This window comes from Manis javanica, chromosome 3 (genome assembly GCF_040802235.1).
Source record: "Manis javanica isolate MJ-LG chromosome 3, MJ_LKY, whole genome shotgun sequence".
NCBI lineage: Eukaryota > Metazoa > Chordata > Mammalia > Pholidota > Manidae > Manis > Manis javanica.
The window spans coordinates 36697649-36717976 of record NC_133158.1 but is presented as its reverse complement, the minus strand read 5'-3'; the positions used below and the strand labels follow the sequence as shown (position 1 = coordinate 36717976).

The window sequence follows — 20328 nt, the reverse complement described above, 5'->3', positions numbered from 1 at the left end:
CATGGGTGAATTCTAACATTTAAAGAGGTACACCCACCCTTAAACTCCAGAAACCCCTTGAAAAGTAGGGCACATTTCCTAACTCATTCTGTGAAGCCAGCATTACCTTGATACCAAAGCCAAAGACACTACAATAAAACTACAAACCAAAATCCCTTATAAGCATTGACGTAACTATCCTCAACAAAATACTAGCAAACTGAATTCAGCGGCATACAGGATTACATGCCACAACCAAGTAGGATTTATTCCTGGAGTGCAAAGATGGTTCAGCATTACAAAAATCATTTAATGTAATACACATTAATAGAATGAAGGGGGAAAAAACCTCACATGATCATCTCAATTGATGCAGAAAAACATGACAAAATTCAGCACCCTCTCATGATGAACACTCAACAAACTAGGAAGAGAAGGAAACTACCTCAACACGATAAAAGCCCTACATGAAAAACCCACAGGGAACACCTTACTCAGTGGTGAAAGACTGAAGGTTTTTCCTCTAAGACCAGGAACAAGACAGTTTTCCACTTGTGCCACTTCTATTCAACATAGTACGGGAAGGTCTAGCTATAACAAGTAGGAAAAAAAGGAAATAACGTCATCCAAATAGGAAAGGAAGAAGTAAAATTATCTCTATAGATGATATGATCTTATCTATAGGAAACCCTAAATATTCCACACAAAGCCTGTTGGAGCTAATAAATAAATTCAGCAAAGTAGCAGGATACAAAGCACACAAAAATCAGTTGCATTTCTGTGTAGTAACAATGAACCATATGAAAAGTAGATTATGAAAACAATTCCAAAATAGCTTCAAAAATAATAAAATACTTAGGAATTAACCAAGGAGCTGAAAAATTTACATAGTGAAAACTTACAAAACATTGCTGAAAGAGGTTAAAGACATAAATCAATGGAAGCACATCTCGTGTTTATAGACTTAACATTCTTAAGCTATCAGTATTATCCCAAGCAATCTACATATTCAACAGAATGTGAATCAAAATCCCAATCATATTTTTTGCTGAAATAGAAAAATCCATCCTAAACTTCATATGGAGTCTCAAGGTTCCTCAAATAGCCAAAATGTTCTTGAAAAAGATGAACAAGACTGGAGAATTCACGGTTATTAATTTCAAATCTTACTACAAAGCTACAGCATTCAAAACGGGAACTGGCATAAGGAGAGGCATACACAGCAATGGATAGAATAGAGCCCAGAAGTAAAACTCTGATATGTGATCAAATGAGTTTTGACAAGGGGGCCAAGACCCTTCAGTGGGGAAGACAGTCTTTCAACAAATGATGCTGGGAAAACTGAATGTCTACCTGCAGAAGAATGAAGTCAGACCCTTATCTGCTCTATATACAGCAGTTAGCTCAAAAGGGATCAAAGAACTAAATGTAAGACCTGAAAGTATAAAACTTCCAGAAGAAAATGTAGGGCAAAAACTTCATGACATTGGATTTGGCAATGATTTCTTGGATATGATATCAAAGGAACATGGAACAAAGAAAAAAATAGATTGGATTTCATGAAAATTTTAAAAACTTGTGCATCAAAAGACAATATCAACAGAGTAAAAAGGCAACCTATGGAATAGGAGAAAATATTTGTGAATCATATATCTGATAAGATTACATATTTGATAATGTAATCCAAATAGACAGCTCAGTACTATCCCAAGCAATCTACAGATACAAAACATAATCTGTACCAAAATCCCAATCATATATTTTGCAGAATTAGAGAAACTGAAGAACCAAAAACCAAATGACCCAAGGACTTGAATAGACATTTCTTGAAAGGAGATATACAAATGGCCAATAAGCTTGTGAAATACTGCCCATATCACCAACCCATAAGGAAACAAGTCAAAACTACAATGAGGTACCACTGTACACCAATTTGGACGGCTGCTATCAAAAAACAAAATAACAACTGTTGGTGAAGCTGTGGAGAAATTAGAGCCTTTATGCTCTGTTGGTGGGGTTGTAGAGAAGGGTGCAGCTGCCATGGGTAATAATGTGGAGGTTCCTCAAAAAATTAAAAATATAATTACCATGTTACAATTCTACTTCTGGGTACATACCAAAAGGAATTGAAAGCAGGGTCCCCAAGAGGTATTTGTATACCCATGTTCATAATAGCATTATTCATGGTAGCCAAAAGGTGGAAGCTACCCAGATGTCTATTGAGGGATGAATGAATCAGCAAATTGTGGTCTATCCATAAAATGGATTATTATTTAGCCCTTAAAAATGGAGGAATTTCTGACACAGGTGACAACATAGATAAACCTTGAGGATATTTTGCTAGGTGAAATAAGGCAGTCACAAGAAGACAAATACTGTGTGATTCCACTTATGTGAGATACTTAGAGTAGTCGGAATCATAGAGATAGAGTAGAGTGGTGGTTGTCAGAGGCTGAGGGGTGGGAACAGGGGAAGTTAATGTTTAATGGGTGTGAAGTTTCAGTTTTACAGGATGAAAGGAACTGTGGAGGTGGATAGTGGTCATGGTTGTACTGTATTTACTACCACTAAACTGTACACTTAAATATGGTTAATATGGTAAATTTTATGTTCTATGTGTTTTACCACTATAAAAATGTTTGAAAAAAATGCTGGAGTTACCTGCAAAAGTCAGTCCTTTTTCAGTTATTTTTAGATCTCTTCTATTAAGTTCCGAAAAATGTTTCAACTTTGTGCTATCGTGTCTTCCACGTTTCCATAACTTTTTAACTAGACTCAGAGCCTTCAGCGGGAAATAGTATCTAGCTAGGATTTTGTAGTCTTCTTTTGTTTTCTTTGTGTTTATTTTTATAGCTTCAGTAGGAGATTTCTTGTCCCCTGAAGGGGATTGTGGTTGGTTAATTAAAAGTCACTTAAAGCAGAGAATCATAAAATATGACACATTTATACTTTAAACATAATATTTTAACTTAAAACAGATATATGCATGTTTACTTTATAATATAGTCCATAATGTAAGTTGTTACAGGGGAACATACAATGTTCTCAGCATTGTGCCTCCCCTTCCTCATTAGCACCACATTGTTGGCAGTTGGTCCCGGCTCATCTGGGGTCTCTTGGCTTTGCAAGCAGGTTTGCATTCTGAATTTAGGCCTACCTCCTCTTCTTGCTGTGTTTTTGAGGCATGGATGGCCTCTGCATCATCTATAATTTCAGTTTTACACAAAGTAGCACTCATAATCCAGGCAGGCATTATTATTAATTCATTTGGTCTGGGTTCAGTAAAGTAAGCTGTCCTTCATATTTTCTTCTTGGTCAGGATTTGTGTTTCTAAAAGCTGCAGGCCTTCAGTGTACCAGGCCTTCAGGCAAGGCTTTGCAGAGCAGAGGGCATGGAGACCATCGGCTAGCGGAATGCCCCTGAAGTGGCTGGTGGTGGGAGGGCTTCTGCTACACCTTTGTGGCAAGTGCTACTGGTTTTCCCTTTAGACAGTAATATAAAACTGTGTTTTACAATACATGTGGCTAAGTAAGAACATGAATTATTTAAAGGAAAAAAAACTAAGAAAATAATAAATAGCTCAGATACACAGACTTTACAGCCCTTGTGAAGAGGGTACAGGTAACACTGAAATAAAGGCAGAAAGGGTTGGAGCAGAGCTACCACAAAAGTTTGTCCACTCCTGCCTATCCTGGAGGTGACATCTGACTGAGTAGCCACTGTCCATGGTGAGGGATGATGGGGGTCATGCTTAGGATGTCCCACGTATTAGAAAGGACAGAGCTCTGAAACAGGGCTTTGGGGCCCAGAGAACAGAGCTCTGGACTCCTTGCTTCTGCTACTAATTTCACATGGGACCCTTTAGCAGTCATTTAACCTTGCTGTGCCTCAGTTTCCCTTCCTTTAAAATGATGATTTTATCCCTCTTATCATTACTGTGAGGATTCAATGGGGATGGTGTGTACGAAAGTATTTAGCCAAGTGCCATTTGCATAGGGCTTAATTAATGTTTGGTGAACAAAGGAATGAGTCTGGGTATGGGAATGATAGCAATTATTCTTCCTACCTCAGGGGGTTGTTTTAAGGATCCAATAAATTTGCGTCTTTATTTGAAAGTTACAGCAAACTGTAAGAATACTGAGTACTGTAATTATAGCTGTCATCATCTCTCTGTCATTGGTTGAGAACTAAATTGACTAGAGACAAGGGTTTTATTAATCTATTTATAGGACTTAAATGTGTTATGTTCCCTGATCTTTGAAGGTCAGCCACTTTCCAAATTCTCATGGATTTGAGAAGAGACAGACATGCATCTCCGCCTCTAACCCAGACTTACGGAACATTGTTCCCATGATGTTCTCCAGGTGGATGGTAAACCCAGAGTTGCTGTTAATCACAGCTCCACCACTCATTAGCTCTGTAGCCCAGAGCAAACTACAGACCCTAGTCAACCTAGGGCTCTCTTGTGTAAAATGGGAGAAGGAGTAGTAACAGCCACCTCACAGGGCTGTGAAGATATTGTGAATGAATGCAAAGCCCCTAACACAGAGCCAGCACCATAGACAAATGACCCTGTCCCTTCCCTCACTCCCACTCTGTTGGACACTTGGCTACATACGAAGTGGCAGTTAAGAGTAGTTTTTAGAGTCAGGGGAAGGTAAGGGTGGCACTTATTGGAGGGAACAAAGTCAAGAACTAGGAGTGGTAAAAAAAAATAGTCTCCTGAAAATACATTTAGTAAATAAATAGATAGAAGATGTTGAAGGTTATATGGCTTATTAAGGAAATATTCATTGAAATGAGGTATACATAAAAAATAGTAAGATTTTGATGTATTTGCAGTAAAATAAGTATCTTAGATATTCATCATGATAGTGAAAAAGGGTAGCAAACCTTTGGATATGTTTTTCCTTTTTAATTGAGATACAATTCACATAACATAAATTTCACCCTTTTAATGTACACAAAGTTATGCAACCATCACAATTATCTACTTTCAGAAATCCTGTATCCTTTAAGCAATTGTTTCCTATTTCCCCATCCCTGGGGACCACCCATCTGTGTTCTGTCTCAGTGGATTTGCCTATTCTGGTTGTTTAATATAAATGGAATCATGCAATATGTGGTCTTTTCTGTCTGGCTTCTTCATTTTTTTCACTAAGCATTGAGGGACATTTGGACTATTTCTACCTTTGGCTTTTGTGAATTGTGCTGCTATGAACATACATCTGTGTGTATTTGAGTGTCTGTTTTCTGTTCTTTTGGGTATACACTTAGGAAATTTCTGGGTCATATGGAGCCTTAAATGACCCATATGGTCATTCTGGGTCATGTTAGAACCATTGTTTCCTACATTTTTGAAGTTGGATATAGAATTCTTGACTGACTTAATTTTTTTTCTTTCAGCACTTTGAATATTTCATCCCATTACCTTTTGGTGCCATGGTTTCTGATGAGAAATCAGCTGTTAATCTTACTTTTGATCTTATACATGAATGAGTCACTTGATTCTTTCAAAATTCTGTCTTTGGCTTTTGACAGTTTGCTTATGATATGTCTAGACATGGATCTCTTTGAGTGTTTCCTACTTGGAGTTTGTTGAGCTTTTTAGATGTGCAGGTTAATATTTTTCATCAAAATTGAGAAGTTAAAAATTTTTTTAAATTGAATAGATACACACATTTGGGAAGTTTTTGACATTTATTCAGAAATTTTGTCTGCCTCTGTCTCTCCTTCCTTTCTAGAATTCTCATTATGCATGTGTTGATATGTTTGATGATGTCTCAAATATCTTTGAGGCTTTATTCAGTTTTCTTCTTTATTTTTTCTTTGTTTTCTTCAGATTGGATAATCTCAGTTGACCTATCTTCAAGTTTGTTGATTCTTCTGCCTGCTCAAATCTGCTACTGAGCCCCTCTAATGGATTTTTTTATTTCAGTTACTGTATTTTTCAACTCTAGAATTTCTGTTTGGTTTTTCTTTTTAAATTTCCAACTCTTTTTGATATTTTCTATTTGGTGAGACATTATTCTCATTCTTTCCTTTAGTTCTTTAGACATTGTTTCCTCTAATTCTTCAAACATACTTAAAATAGCTGATGTAAAGTTTTTGTCTGGTAATAGGGCTTCCTTAGGAACGGTTTCTATTAACTCCTTTTTTCGTATGTATGGGACCATACTCTTATTTCTTTGCATATATTGTAATTTTTTGTTGCAAACTGGACATTTAGAATAATATAATATGGCAATTCTAGAAATCAGATTCTCTTCCCCCACACTTCCATAGTTTGCTTTCATTATTTGCTTAGTGACTTTTGTGAACTAATTCTGTAACGTCATGTGTGACCACTGAAGTCTCTGCTCTTTTAGCTTAATGGTCAACTAATGATTAGACAGAGATTTCCTTCAATGCCTGGAACCAGTAAGTCTCCCAATCTTTACCAGGGGTCTCTATGTGCACGTTGGCACATGCTTTAATGCTCAGGCAGGCAGTTGACAGTTGTGCCTTAGTTTTCACTTCCTGCCTACATAGAACCTCAAAGTCAGCCAGAGGTGAGAGCTTAGAGCCCTCACGTGTCTTTCTTGACCATGCACAGTGCATTGGTTATGACCACAGCCCTGTGCCTACATGTAACCTTCTAGAATCCCAGGAATATGTCAGAGCTTTTCCAAACTTTCCATGGAAACCCCCCAGCTTCTCCCTCTAAGTTTTTTGATTAGCCTGTTCTTTGCCCAAACTATTGTCTTCTGCCTCAGGCAAGCATGATGTTAAACAATTACCTCCAATTATTTTCATCAAATGTCTGAGCTCCAAAGCAAGTCATAAAAAGACAGCCTTGTAAGTGGGGCTTTCCAGTAAACTGCCAGAAAGGGAAAATAATGACAGTTCTCTGGGAAAGGAGCCTTGATAGAACTCACACCCATTCTTCCCCCTTCAGTGGCTCTAAGGCTGCTGTTTTCCACTCTGTAGATGCTGTTATTAGGGCTACCACAGAGTTGAGAATGGTAGATGGCAATAAGGCAAGTTAAAATGCCCCAAAGGCTTCTTGTGCTTACCAAGCTTCAGCCATTTTACTGGAATAAACATTCCACGGATTGCCGTAAGCCTTTGGTTCACTTCTAGAGTTCTGAAAAAGTTGATTTTGATAAATTTTTGCAAATGTTCTCATTGCTTTTATGGAGGAGAGTCTTTTTAAATGTCCTTACTCCACCATTTTGCTGATTTTTCAGTGTATGTTGAGTCTTAGACTTATACCCTATGAATTTATACCAAAGCAAGGTCAAAAGAAAACAAAGGCCAGTCATGTCCACCGACATGTTTATCACACTCTTTTTTATAAGAGTGAAAAATTTGAAATGTTCTAAATGGGTAATATTATGGAGGGAAAGCATGGAAATTCTGGATCACACTGTAATGCAGCTGTTACAAATGAAAGAGGAGGCCTGGGGATGTGGGAAGTTACAATCCTTGGTTCTAGAGTCAGATGGGGCTGGGTTGGGATTTGGCTCTGAGATGTAGCCAGTGACTTGGAATAATTAATTAACCTCTCTAAGCCTCAGTATTTCATCTATAAAACAGTGGCATTTCATACTGATGCTGTGAGGTTTCATGAAAGCATCCAGGTTATATGCTTGGCTCAGCCACATGAATTATTATTATTGTTGTTGCTGTCATCCAACAGAAAATCCTTTATGTGATGATAATAAATAAAATAGAGGCTCTGACATTATATATATACTATAGCCAAAGTATGAGAAGAATCATCCCTTGGCAGTGCATAGAGAAACCAAGGCTGGATGAAAGCACACAATAACAGTGGGATCATGGGATGTGTATTTTCTCTTTTCCATTTTTTTTTTGTCACTAGAAGAGATAAATATACTCATAGTAAGAATCTCTTTGTAAAGAGGCCGGGGCTTTCCAGGAGGGCTCAGTGGGGAATCCCTCCCTTGATCACCGAGATGGTGGGTGTGCTTCCAGGTGTATCTGCAGGGACTTCTTGGTCACCAGTGTTTGCTGGGTCTGCAGGATGCTGGGATGTATATAGGGTCTTCTTCAAGGAGTTTTTTGTTTGTTTGTTTGTTTAAATGCAGGGTTTGGGGGCCCAGGGTTCACTGCTGCCTCCTTAGGGTGGGTTCTGAAAGTGTAGGTGAAAACCCAGATGCCCCTTTTATGTCCTGTTGTTCACCACAAGACGTTTCCCTTTGGGGTTGCCATTTCCTCATGTGCCCAATGGGAGTGGGAGGAAGACGGCATTGTCTTCCCAGGTGCCGTAAAAGGGGTGCCTGTCATTCTCCGTGCCCTGCCGGTTGTACCACAGACACTCTGAGTCCGTGCTGATGGGCTCTGTAATCATGGGGGGCTTGTATTTCCCTTCCAGGTTCCGAGGTGCACCGATTATACCTGTGGCGGCCAAGCCTGGGGGACCAGAGGCCCCTGAAACAGAAGCTCCACAGGGCATCTCAGAGCTCATTGAGGTACTGTCAGCCTGAACCCAGGTGGCCTCTAACCCCAGCCCCACTCAGGCAGGTGCCTTTGTATTCTGCTTTGTCTGAGAGAGAGAATGAGAGCAAGAGGGAGAGAGCAAGAGGGAGTGACTGTGAGGCAGCCCCACCCAGCAAGAGGCCTCAGAGTCGCTCCTAAGCCACCCCTACCACTGGACACCCTGAGTGCACCCTTCACCGCCCTCAGAAAGTTAAAGCAAAACAGGAGCCAAGGCCTCCACCCTCTAGCCCAAGGCTCTGCAGAGCTGTCTGCACCCTCCTCAGTCTTTTTCCTGTCGCTTGTCAAACACCTACACTCAGAAAAAGCAGCCCCTCCAGCGTGTGCCCCCTGTGCCAGGCGGGGGTGGGCGAGGAAGTTGGAGGGTACAGGCCAAGCAGCAGGGGTGGTGGGGTGGTGCAGCCTAAGTCCTTGTGGCCTCTGCCAGGGACGCTTTGTCCTCTGAGCCCAGGCTGTTCCTCTGGGTCCCAGCGGACAGAGGTGGAGAGCCCAGCCCCCGACGGGGCAGGGTGGCAGAGATGCTGCTGGGAGGATGGTAGTGAGAATGGGGACCTCAGTGTCCCTCTGCAGAACACTGGGGGCAGCTTTGAGGGGTGCAGTGGCGAGGTGCCCCCACTCAGACAGGACAGTGAGTTCCAACACTGGGCCCTTAGGCACGTGACCTGCTCCCTCTTGCCCCAATCCCCTCACTTACAAAGAAGGGTACATCATAGCACCACCTACCTTGGGAGTCGGTGTGAGGGTCAAATGAGTTAATGCAGACAATGGGCTGCGAAGGGTGCTGTATCCCATGACAGATTAGTGATGATGGTGAAGTCGATTATCACACACTAGGCACTGTGCTAAGTTCTTCATGGACAAGATCACTAGCATTCACAATGACCCTGGGAGGCTTAAGTTACTTATCCTCACTTTACCAAGGATGTATCTGAGATTCAGAGAGGGTAAGTAATTTGCCCAAGGTCTCATGGCAAGTACGCATTGAGTCCGTTTCTGATTCAGACCCAGGTCGGTTGGTGGGGTAGCCTTGGGGTCTGCCTGCACTGTGTCTGCAGAACTGTGATCAGGTGTGGCCATGTGCACTGTCTCCATTTCTGTGATTACATAGAGCTGATCTTTCTGACTTAGCAAACAAGCATTTTCTGGGTGAGACTGGTTACTTTTTCATCAGTACCAGAGAGCACACTGGTCTGGGAGCCTGGGACAGTTGTTTATGTTAAAGCAAAATCCACAGAAATGCTGCTGTGAAAGATGTTTGCATATTCCTTTAAGAAGCCTCTGCATAATTCTCAGGCCAAGCCTGTTTTGAATCTTTAGTCTTTTTCCAAAAGAATTGTTATCACAAGAATAAGAGTTTGGAACATTCACTACCGAATACTTTTTTGACAGCCTGTTCTGTAATGAAATCAGAAAGTAGCAAAATAAAGGGAAGAGTGCAGCCTTTATGTCCATTTGTTTATTGGTAATCAGCTCTGACAGCATCTCCGAGCACATAGCTGGCATGTGGAAAATGGGCTGGTTGAGGTTGAAGCTGATGGGAAGAGTCAGCAGAGACGGGGAAGCAGAAGCACAAATGGAGGGGCAGTTAGGTGGCCCCTCTGTTTGTCAGGGGTTTGGGCTTCCCCCTCCTGCCCTACCAGACTGAGACAGCTGCCCTGGGGGGCTCTGCTCTCCTGCAGCCTTCAGTGTCCTTCCACCACTTGTCCTTCTCTTAGGCACGATGCCAGCCACTGGAGATCCAGAAGTAGTCACAGCCCCATGACAGAGACAGATGATCACAATAGTGGGGTAGCTGTGGGGATGTGGGGGTGGGGAACCTGGCCACACACAAGGGGTGGGAAAGCGTCACAGAGGCAGTGTCCCCAGGCAGGGGAGGCTGAGGAGCTGTGAACTTCCAGGGCCTGCCAGTACTGGTGCCTGGGAGGCGTGGTGGAGGGAGATGAAGTGCTGAGGGGCTAAACGTGTACAAACCTTAAAGCCTGCAGCATCTGGAGGGGGGAAGGTGTGTGAGGCCAGGGAACAATATGACTGAAGGTGTCCTTTAGCAGCTGCCTCTGCTGCAGTGTGGATGGGGGCCTGGAGGCCCTGCCTGTCAAGGGATCCCCACAGGAGAAGACAGAGGAGGCTCTGCAGGGGCCCTTTGCATCTGCATGGAGAGGAGTTGCCGGGAGCATAGCTGAAGTTCGGAGAGCAGTCGGGGTTGTCCATTTCTGATCCCTGGGGCCTGGGCCCTGTCCCACCCCGCCCTCCCCTGCCTGGCCCACTCTGGCTGCTCTCCTCGACAGGGTGTGGCATTAGTATCTCTTTTCTAGCTCCTGACGTCCCAGATTTTCATCCCAGCAAGAGACCCCTCGGGACCGTTTCTCATGTCTGTGGACCACTGTTTCTCCATCAAAGGCCAAGGCACTGTGATGACAGGGACCATCCTCTCAGGCTCCATCAGCCTTGGTGACAGTGTGGAGATTCCTGCCCTCAAGGTCAGTCTTACTTTGTCCTTCCTTTTGGCTTCTCTCTAGCAGCAGCAGAGGGGGACAGTCCCTCTCCAGCTGCTGAGTCTGCTGGGCCTGCTCTCTGCAACTGTCCAGCTGGCTCTGCTCTGCTCCACCTTCTTTCTTGGCTGGATTCTGGAACTATCACACTCCCTAATTCTCAGAACCACACCATGTATTGGTGGCCTATGATGTATCATTGTGGGCCTCCCAACTAGGTATTCTTTATAGACAAAGAAGTTAAGACTCCAAAGTGGACTCAGGATCACATGGCCAAGAGGTGAGGGTGCTGGGTATGAGCCTCCCATTCTACATACGCCCTCTGTCAGGGTGGCAAGTACACATGGACTTATTTCTAGGTATCTTTTGCTTAACCAAAAAAATTTAAAACTAAACACAGTTAGAATTGTGTGTTGCTCAGTCATGACACATCCAGATGAGTTTAACACCCACAGTGACCCCTGGCAGATGCCATGTTCTCCCTGGGGAGACAGTGAGAAGGAGGGACAGCTGGGTGTCTCCCCACCGCCCCCATGTTCTGGTAACTTCTGGCCTGGCTCTCTTTTAAAAGGTGTTTAGTGGCTTGATATTTCCCTTCTTCAGTGAGCTTTTCTTAATGGTTTTAGTTTATTGGAGGGACAAGCTTATAGGCCTTGCTGACCACCCTTCCCCTTCGCTGGGGGAATACAGGTGGAGAACAAGGACTAGTGAGAACCAGGAAGACCCTAACAGGAATTCTGGTGCCTGGTGCCTGGCGTGCATGTAAGTGGAGGCATGTACTTGGCCCTGGGTACTGACTAGGGACAGCACCACTTCCTGGAGATACTCAGCTTGCATGCTAACTGGGAGGTCGGCCTGGAGGGCTGTGTTGAAATAGATTCTAAGGGTGTCTGGCTCACTCAGTGTCTTAGTAAGGGTCCTCTAGAGGAACAAAACCAGGAAGATATGTATATGTATGTATACAGAGAGAAATGTATTTTAAGGAATTGGCTCACATGATTATGATGCCTCACAAGTCCAAAATCCAGAGCAGGCTGGCAAGGTGGAGCCCTAGGGAAGAGTTGTAATTCGAGCCTGAAGACTATCAGCTAGAAGAATTTCCTTTCTATCCAGGGAGGTCAGTCTTTCCCTATTTCAACCTTCTGCTGATTAGATGGGGCCCACCCACACTATTGAGGGTCATCTGCTTTACTCAGAGTCTGTTCATTTAAATGTTAATCTCATCCAAAAACATCTGCACAGAAACATCCAGAATAATGCTTGACTAAATATCTGAACACAGTGGCCCAGCTGAGTTGACACATAAAATTCACCATTAGGCTGGGGGGTGGAGTGGGGAGCATGGTGATAATGTGTACCCTGAGCAAGGGGAGGGCAAGGGAGTACCCGTACCTCATTCTAGGGCAGCCTGGGAGAATATAGGAAAGGGGAGCTTCAGGGATGGGAAATCTCAGGTCTCCCCCTCCACTCATTTTACGGTGATATATCTGTTGCTTCCTCCTGCAGGGCTGGGAGGTATTAGGCAAGAGTCTCCTGACCAGGGCAGACCAATTAAAAGAGAAGCTGCTGTTATAGGCCCCAGGCTGGCCAGGTTCCAAGGCACCCTGGGGAGCAACTGGAGTTGGAAGACAAGGCCCTGCCCTTCTGAGCCCTAGGACCTTCCCAATATGGGCCTCTGTCTGAGATGTAATTCCCTCCTCTACTGGCTGTTGTAGATTCTTCTCTGAAGTCCATTAGTCCTGGATGAACACCACTTAAATCCATGCTGTGCCAGGAACTAAGAGTGCAAATCTTAAAGAATAAAGCACAAAATTAAGAGAATAAGCTGAGCTTATATTGAACAAAATTAAGATTATAATAGTGACTGTGTGTTAATTCTTGTGGGAGCAGAGAATGAATCAAATACTAAATTTCTTTTCATTCCTTGTGCTCCTTGAGGCAGACCCCTAGGGGCTACCCTGATCCTGTATCCTTCTGCTGTGGGAGAGGACATGTGTGCAGCCTGGACAATCAGCTGGGAGTAGGAAGGAGGTGTCAGAAGAGGGCTCTGTGGGAGACAGAGCTTGAGTTGGGAGACCTGAGGCTCAGGGAGAGAAAGGTGTTCAATGACAGGATCAGTGGCTGCAATGCCAGGGCTAAGGGTATGGGGTGGGGGTGGGGAATGGAGGCAGAGAGAGTCAGCCACATTCAAAGTCAGGGATGTTTTGGGTGGGGACATGTTCTGAGGTCTCTGGCTACCCTTTTTGTTCTTATAAAGATGAAACTTGCCCATCAGGATCCCAGGTACTGATCTCTAGTACTTGAGCACATGGAAGGTACTTGGCAAATATAAATCTAATTCTCCTCTGGCTTTTGTGCGCTTGTTTTCCACCAGCCTCCTTTTCAACCCCTTAGTATCTGTTGCTGTATGAGTCTCTGATTTACTAGTCAGGGGAGGCAGAACTTGTAGGCAATGAACTTGGATATTTGGCTGAGTTTTCCAAGCAAAGCATGGAAAGTGCTGCCTGGTTTCTCCTTTGCTGTTTATATTAAAATGTGAGAGGAAAGGCATGAATTGAAGAAGAAGCTGTTCACAAAAAGGAACCAGCACTTGATGATGTGGGGGATTCTCCGCCTGTTCAGTTTCCAAAGGATGCTAAAGGTGGGAGACTCACTGTGAGAAAGCATGCCCTGGAGAAAGGCCAAGGGTGAGGCCAGACAGCCTTTGCTGAAGAGCTCAGGCGCGGGACCTATGGATCCAGAGAAACATCTCAGCAGGAGCCAGGAGTGGAGATGGGCTTGTCCAGGAAGGGTCTGTGGACAATCTTCCTGTTTGTTTAACAGCCTAGATCCCCTTGACATCATACCTAAGCAACCCACGAGGATTTTGAGAATGTTGCATCAGCAAGAACACTGTCAGCCTGAGCCAAAAGGGACAGAGACCCACAAAGTAGGAAGAAAAAAGCTGTTGGACTTGTGGGATCCTACATGGAGGAAGGGGACTGACAGAACTATCAGCTACAAACACATGTTATCCTAAGAGTCAAAGAGTCCAAGGGCAGAGCTGTGGGTGTGGTGGCAGAGGGTGAGCCCAGAGACAGGGACCCGTGGGAGCTCTGTGGGCCCCAGGGTGAGAATCAAGGCACAGAGGGTCATTCCCAGGCCTGGAAACCTAGGGGAACTTGCTCTGCCAGGTTTCAGATTCACTTGGGACCAGTGACCTCTGTGTTCCTTCCATGTTCTCCTGATCCCTGTATTTTGAAAGCAGGTAACTTGTTTTCTAGTTTCACAGGTCCACAGATGGAGAGGCATTTTGTCCCAGGTAGGATCATACCACTAGTACCAATGCTCAATCAAGAAGTGTAGATGATGAGTTTTTTTAGCTGATGATATTTAGTTGAGATTTTTGGACTCAGAGTTAATGCTGTAATGGGGTGAGAATATGGGGATATTGGGAAAGGGTGAAGGTATTTTGCACAGGGGATGGATATGATGTTTTGGGGGCTAGCGGGTAGACTGTAATGGGTTAAATGGCCCACAAAAGATGTGTCCATGCAGAACTTCAGAGTATGATCTTGGAATAAGTCTTTGCAGATGTAATTAAGGTAAGGCTCTCAAACGAGATCCTCCTGATTAGGGTGGGGTCTTTACCCCTTGCTGAGTGTCTAGTGATTCACAGAGAGAAGCGCATACGAAGCCGGAGGCTGAGACTGGAGTTAGGGAGGCCCACGCCAAGGCACACCTGTGGTTGCCCTCAGCCACCAGAGGCCAGGAGAGAGGGACGGAAGGGACTCCAGAGGGAACCTCCCCCATGACACACTGATTTTGGACTTCTAGCCACCAGAGCTGTGAGAGAGTAAATTTCCATTGGTTTAAGCCACCGAGTTTGTGGTGCTTTGTTATGGCAGACCTAGGACAGTAATGCAGATTTGGGGTGGAAAGCACTGAAGTCAGAAAAACCTGTATAATCTTTATGATCTTGAGAAGGTCTCTTAACTGCCAGGAGCTTTGGCTTTCTCTGAGCTCCAGCAGCTCCAGCTCGCCCTTTGGAGTTGCCCTCGGGGTGACATGAGCTGAGTGCACATTGGCATTCAGAGGCTTTACTGGTTCGTGGGTAGAGTCAGAACAGTTCCATACTGACGGCCAGCTCTGCTCGTTCCTGCCTTTCCTGTAATTCCCATTCGACAAGCAAGAAAACCTGGGCTCAGGGGTATTAAGCACCTAGATAGTGGAGTCACTCATCCAGCTCCAGAGACCAGGCTCTGTCCACCGTGCCTGCTGCCCCTGGATCCCTAAGAGGATCCCAGGGCTGGTGGTGTTTCCTCTCCTTTTGGGGCGGGACCCTCCAACTTCTGGAGCAGCTCTGTAGTTGAGCCAGAGTGCCCTGCTGAGGCCTGTCCTGGGCCACAGAGCACAGAAGCACATTTCAGAAGCTCCTGAGGTTCAGACCTCCTGACCTCCTCTCACCTCCGTCCTTCACTAACCATAATTGGGGGCCAGTGCATATCGGGTGCTGGGGACATGGCAGGGTGGGGGCTTTCAACCTGATGGCTCTCTTCCCAAACCCAGTGACATCCCTGTCAGATTTCACTAATCGACTTGGACACGTCTGACCGCTTGAACTCCCTCAGAGGCGGGGCACAGCCATTCCAAATAAACAGTCACATTCCCCTTCTGGCCAGGGCTGGCCGGCTGGAGCCCGCCAGACCCTGGCCCCTGTTCCTGCCGCCTGTGTCCACTCCCAGCTGGGGCCCATTAACTGACTGAGAAAATGGTGAGGAACAGGGAGTGAAGGAGAAAACCAAATCCCAGCTAGACCCCAGAATGGCTTAAACGCCAGACATCCTGAGATGCACCAGCCTTCTCGTTGGGCTTTTTGGCTCTCTCAGTCCCAGCCTGGGAAATCCTTCTGGTAAGATTTGATCTTGGAATTTCAGGCTAGCGATGTTTCCAGAGGTGATTGGCTGTCAGGGTTGTAACTTCAGGAACTGTCAGAGCCGCAGACCATGGAGAAAGAGAGAGCATGGAGAAAGAAAGGGACAGGTCTGGGAGTCCAGAGGGACCCAAGACTGTAGCCACAGGCAAGTTACTCAACTTCTGTGTGTTTCATGAATTCATCACGAACTGAGCTGACCCCTGTGTGCTCGCCTCTGTCCGGGGCCTCTGCAAGAGGACAGAGTGGTGTTGTGATGGCCACTGATGGTGCACATCAAGTCCTAGCACCTAGGGGGCACACACACTTTAGCTGATTGCTCGCTGCCATTCGCTGTGGCATTTTTGTTGTGGAGTCCAGAGTAGTAAAAGGCAGGCACTTTCCCGGTCATAAGGAAATAGTATTTTCATGGCTACTAAATGAGTTATGAAACTAGAAATCTGGTTCACAGCCCCTACCGTCCCCTGAGAATCCAAGTCAGTGTTCTGATGATGGTGACAAACTTTATTAGATATGTGTGCATACCTATTTACTTGATAAAACTTTTAGGGAAAAGTTCAGAACTTGATGACATATTTCTCCAAATCAAGTCCATATTCAGATGTATTTTCCTTTTTATTAAAGGCCCCAGAAAGGAAAAAAATCTAGAACACTACTAGGCATTGTTTACCTGTGCCTCCTCTCTTGGGAGCTCACCATAGGGTAAGATGAGACTGTGACATCTGAAAGAACCCCGTTTCTTGCCCCAGTAAGCCCACAGCCTCAACTCTTCCTGATCTGCCCTCCCCGACCTCCGGCGACTGTCTGCCTCTTAGTCTTGCCGTGTCTCACCCGGAAGCTCCTGCGTGGCCTTGAGCTGCTCTTCCAGCAGCTCTGGCCGGCGCTTGTGCCCTGCGCGGTGCTGTCTGGTGCCGCGTTTGCCTCGTGCCTGTGTCTCTCACTGCACCAGCCTCCTGGAGGGCAGTGGCTGGATCTCGTTACTCAGCGCCCTCAGCACCCATCCTAAGGCTTGGCCCAGAGTGGGCCCTGGAAACCGTTTGATGAAGAAACAGGAGGAAAAGGTCAATAAAACAGTTTGTTTTTCAGTAGTATTGGATTTAAAATAAATAACTAATGAGCTAAGAGGATGGTGTTTGGAGTAGCTGGCCTCCCACCGTGGACTGAGATGCAGAAGCCTAGAGCTGGACAGTTGGCCACTTCCTGCTCTGATGGTCTCTTTGGGGCTTGTGTCCTCATGCTTCCCCAGTGAGAAGTGCTGGAGATGCCCCTGGGTCCCGGGCTGGCTCAGTCCTGAAGTGATTGTGAATCAGGTGCCCAGAGCTGCAGAACTGGCTTCCTGAGCCACCTGTGGAGTCAGCCCTCAAGAATGAGTGGCCTGTGCTCCCGTGTCTTTCATCTAGAAAATGTGAAGCTAGTCCTCATCTTTCCCCATTCCCTATTTCAGAAGATATGTAAGGAAGGAAGGCTTTCTGTGATTTTGGTGTTTTCAGGTTGTTGGCTTTGCCAGCAGAGACTCCTGGGAATCTTCTCACTGTGCCTGCATGTCTGTGTGCCAGGAGTATGGAGCTAGGGCCCTTCCACAGCCCTGGGCAAGCTGACAGAGCAGGGGGCGTAGGAAAGGAGAGAAGGAAGTGAAGGAGGATTTTGGAAAAGCAGGAGGGAGGTGTGTGCTTCTGAATAGACCCGCCTTCACTAGGCTTCCTGCTTCAGGGGCCTCTGCAGACATCAGATTCTTGCCCTCCTGCCCTGGGAGCAGCTTGGGTTCAGCCTCTCCTGTCTCCCACCGGGACCACTGCCAGACTCCCCTCCCTGCTCAGGCGCCAGCCTCCCTGCCCCAGCCCCAGCCCACTGACCACATTGGCTTTGTAAAGCCGGGTTGTGTCCTGTTTCTCCACTGGTGGGGCCCCATCTCTAGGATAAAATCTAAAGTGCATTCATTGTGTGGCACAGAAGGCAGAGTGTGGTCTCGCCTGTGCTGCCTCTCCTGCCTTAGTTTCTTATCCCAGAGCCACACAAGGTCACTCCTGCTCTCTGTATTAGGCACAACTCTGGTTGCAAGTGGCAGAAACCCAGCTCACACCAGCTTAACATGATAGGGATGTATTGGCTCAGTTCCCAGGAAGCTAGGTGGGAGCTGGTGCCTCCCTCCAGACCTGTTCTGTGAGGGCCACCCCTCGTGGCCTAGTCCCTGCCACCCTGGCTTCCCACGTCCTGCCCTTCAAGGCCAGAAAGGAGTGGACTGTATCCTTGTGGTTAGCTCCCAAAGCCCATTCTTCCCAGAGGATGGACCCAGTGGTGGCCCTGCCAGTGACTGGTTACCAGTTCTGATAAGGAGATATGAAGGGAGTTCTCCTGGAGAGCTGGAGGAAGGTGTCCTTGCTTCTAGACATTAACCAGGAAAAGACAACCTTTCTCCTGCTATTGAACATTAGAGTGGTGAGGATGTGGTGCCTGGACTTGGTGGGGTGAGTGGCCCTCTTGCTACCAGCCTGAAGGGGAGGCAAGCAGAAAGAGGCCAGGGGAAGGTGGAGGATGCCTAGAAGGATGGCCCGAGCCCTGATGGCTGGTGCCTGAGCTTGCCCCACCTCAGGACCTGGTATTGGGAGAGAAACTGCCTCCTTGCTGTTTAGTCCATCTCGTCTGCTCCTTGGGATAGAGGAAAAAGGCTTCTTTTCCCAGAGTTATGAACGTAGTTATGGAATGGGATCTCCATGGCTGAACTGGGATCTCCTACCTCTGGCCCAGACGAGTGCAGCACCCTGACTAGGCAGGCTGGCTTACGGTCCACCCTGGAGCCGGGGGCGTGCTGGGAGAATGGTCCCCTAGAGAGGTGGAGTTATCGCTGGAAAACTGATGAGAGGCAGAACTGAGAGGTGCCCACACACTCGGCGTTCTGCGTGTCTGTGCCTTGCTGGCCTGTCTGGACAAGAGGGCCTGAACTTGGGCCCCCGCCGCCCACTCTCTGGGGCAGTTGCTTCACCTCCTGGAGCCTGTTTCCTGCTGAGCTTCTAGTGAAGCTTGGAGCACATTCCTGTAATGGGCTTGCAGTAGGCCTTTATGGTCGTTAGTATCACAGGCCACTCTTGAGTTTTACCTGTCCCTCACTTGCTGGGCCTTTTTCCTTGGCACATGGAGTGCGGTAACATGGGTGGGCCGGCCTGGGCTATGCGTGCCCTGCTCTGCCTTGCCTTTCTTCTGGCTCGGGGATTTGAATCACATCTGCAGCCAAGTTGTAATATCCTGTTGTCTCCCTAATGAGGCCCCGTGAAGGACAGAGATTGATCTCAGTGCAGGCAGGAAGCTCAGGAAGATCTCCCTGAGTAGGTGCTGTTGTCAGAGGCGTGTGACCAGCATCCTGAAAATCAGGCAGGTTGCAGGGTGCTGCCTCTACCCACTGTTTTCCTGTAGGCCTTCTCTGCTTTGTCCTCACCCCCGACCCCAGGTTCCAGAGGGTAGCATACCCTTTACATCGGTCCCCTGAGGATCTGCTGCAGCTTCCACTTCCGAAGACCCATTTCCCTTTCATTCCTTTGTGCACGTGTCACCCTTTATTTCTGAGACTGGTTTTTCATCCTGACGTGCCCATTGCAGAGATGGTGCTGATGCCCCCACCCACCTTGGGCCCTGATTGCCTAGATGCCCGTGGCTAGATGTGAAGGCCGCCATGCCTGGCCTGGTTGTGGTCCAGTGCTCTCTTAGATTAGTCTCAGGTGCCTTTTAGAGGCATGAGCTCTGAAACACAGTGGGGTACTGGCCTGGGGAAGGAGCTATAGGGTGTTGGATGTCTTCTGAGTGCTACTGTATGCCAGGCTGTGGTCTAAGACATATTCACTGTGTGCGTCCAATAACTATGGGCGGGGCTCTCGGCCTCCATTTTTAGGGTGTAGAACAGGGACACAGGACTTAAAAATCTTCTCCTGGCTAATCAGTATAGGACCTGGATTCAAATTTGCAACCAGTGCCTAAGATGTGTGCTCTTAACCCTGCCCAAACTCCCTGGGTGGATGTGAAGGGGCCACTGAACTGTCCGTCTTACATTAAATTAACTTATTATGTGATGAGCCAGGAACCCTCAGACAAGAAGTCCCTGGGGCTGAATTTGGAGGTGCTCCTTCACTCTGTCTATCCTTCCTCATGGCTTCACGGGACCCTCCATCGAGGAGCTGGGAGTCCTGGGCCATCCTGAGGCAGCTGTCCAAGCAGAAGGTACAGCCAGTTTCTTGTGCTGAGAGGGTCCTGGACTCATGACTTTGAGTCTGCCTGTGACCCTGACAGGCCTCAGCATTTCACATAGTCCTTTGCAGAGATGATCCTGGCTCTCCCGGGCAGAGGTCAGAGCAGGGAGAAATGGTTGCTACAATCGAAGCAGAGTCTTCTGCAGAAAGGGTGACAGTGGACCAGGTGTGCATCCCCAGCCCAGCTCTGTCTTGCCCCACTGCCAACACA

General features: G+C 46.5%; 1 protein-coding gene across 9 annotated transcripts in view; it reads left to right on the top strand.

Annotated features, from left to right (window-relative positions):
* EEFSEC (eukaryotic elongation factor, selenocysteine-tRNA specific) overlaps positions 1–20328 on the top strand; it is a 257610-nt gene that overhangs the window by 103786 nt on the left and 133496 nt on the right. For all 9 annotated transcript variants that reach the window (XM_037023859.2, XM_037023857.2, XM_073231119.1 and 6 more), the window contains exons 3-4: positions 8360–8456; positions 10794–10958. In XM_037023859.2, the coding sequence (XP_036879754.2) occupies positions 8360–8456; positions 10794–10958 (262 nt within the window). The remainder of the gene's footprint in view (positions 1–8359; positions 8457–10793; positions 10959–20328) is intronic.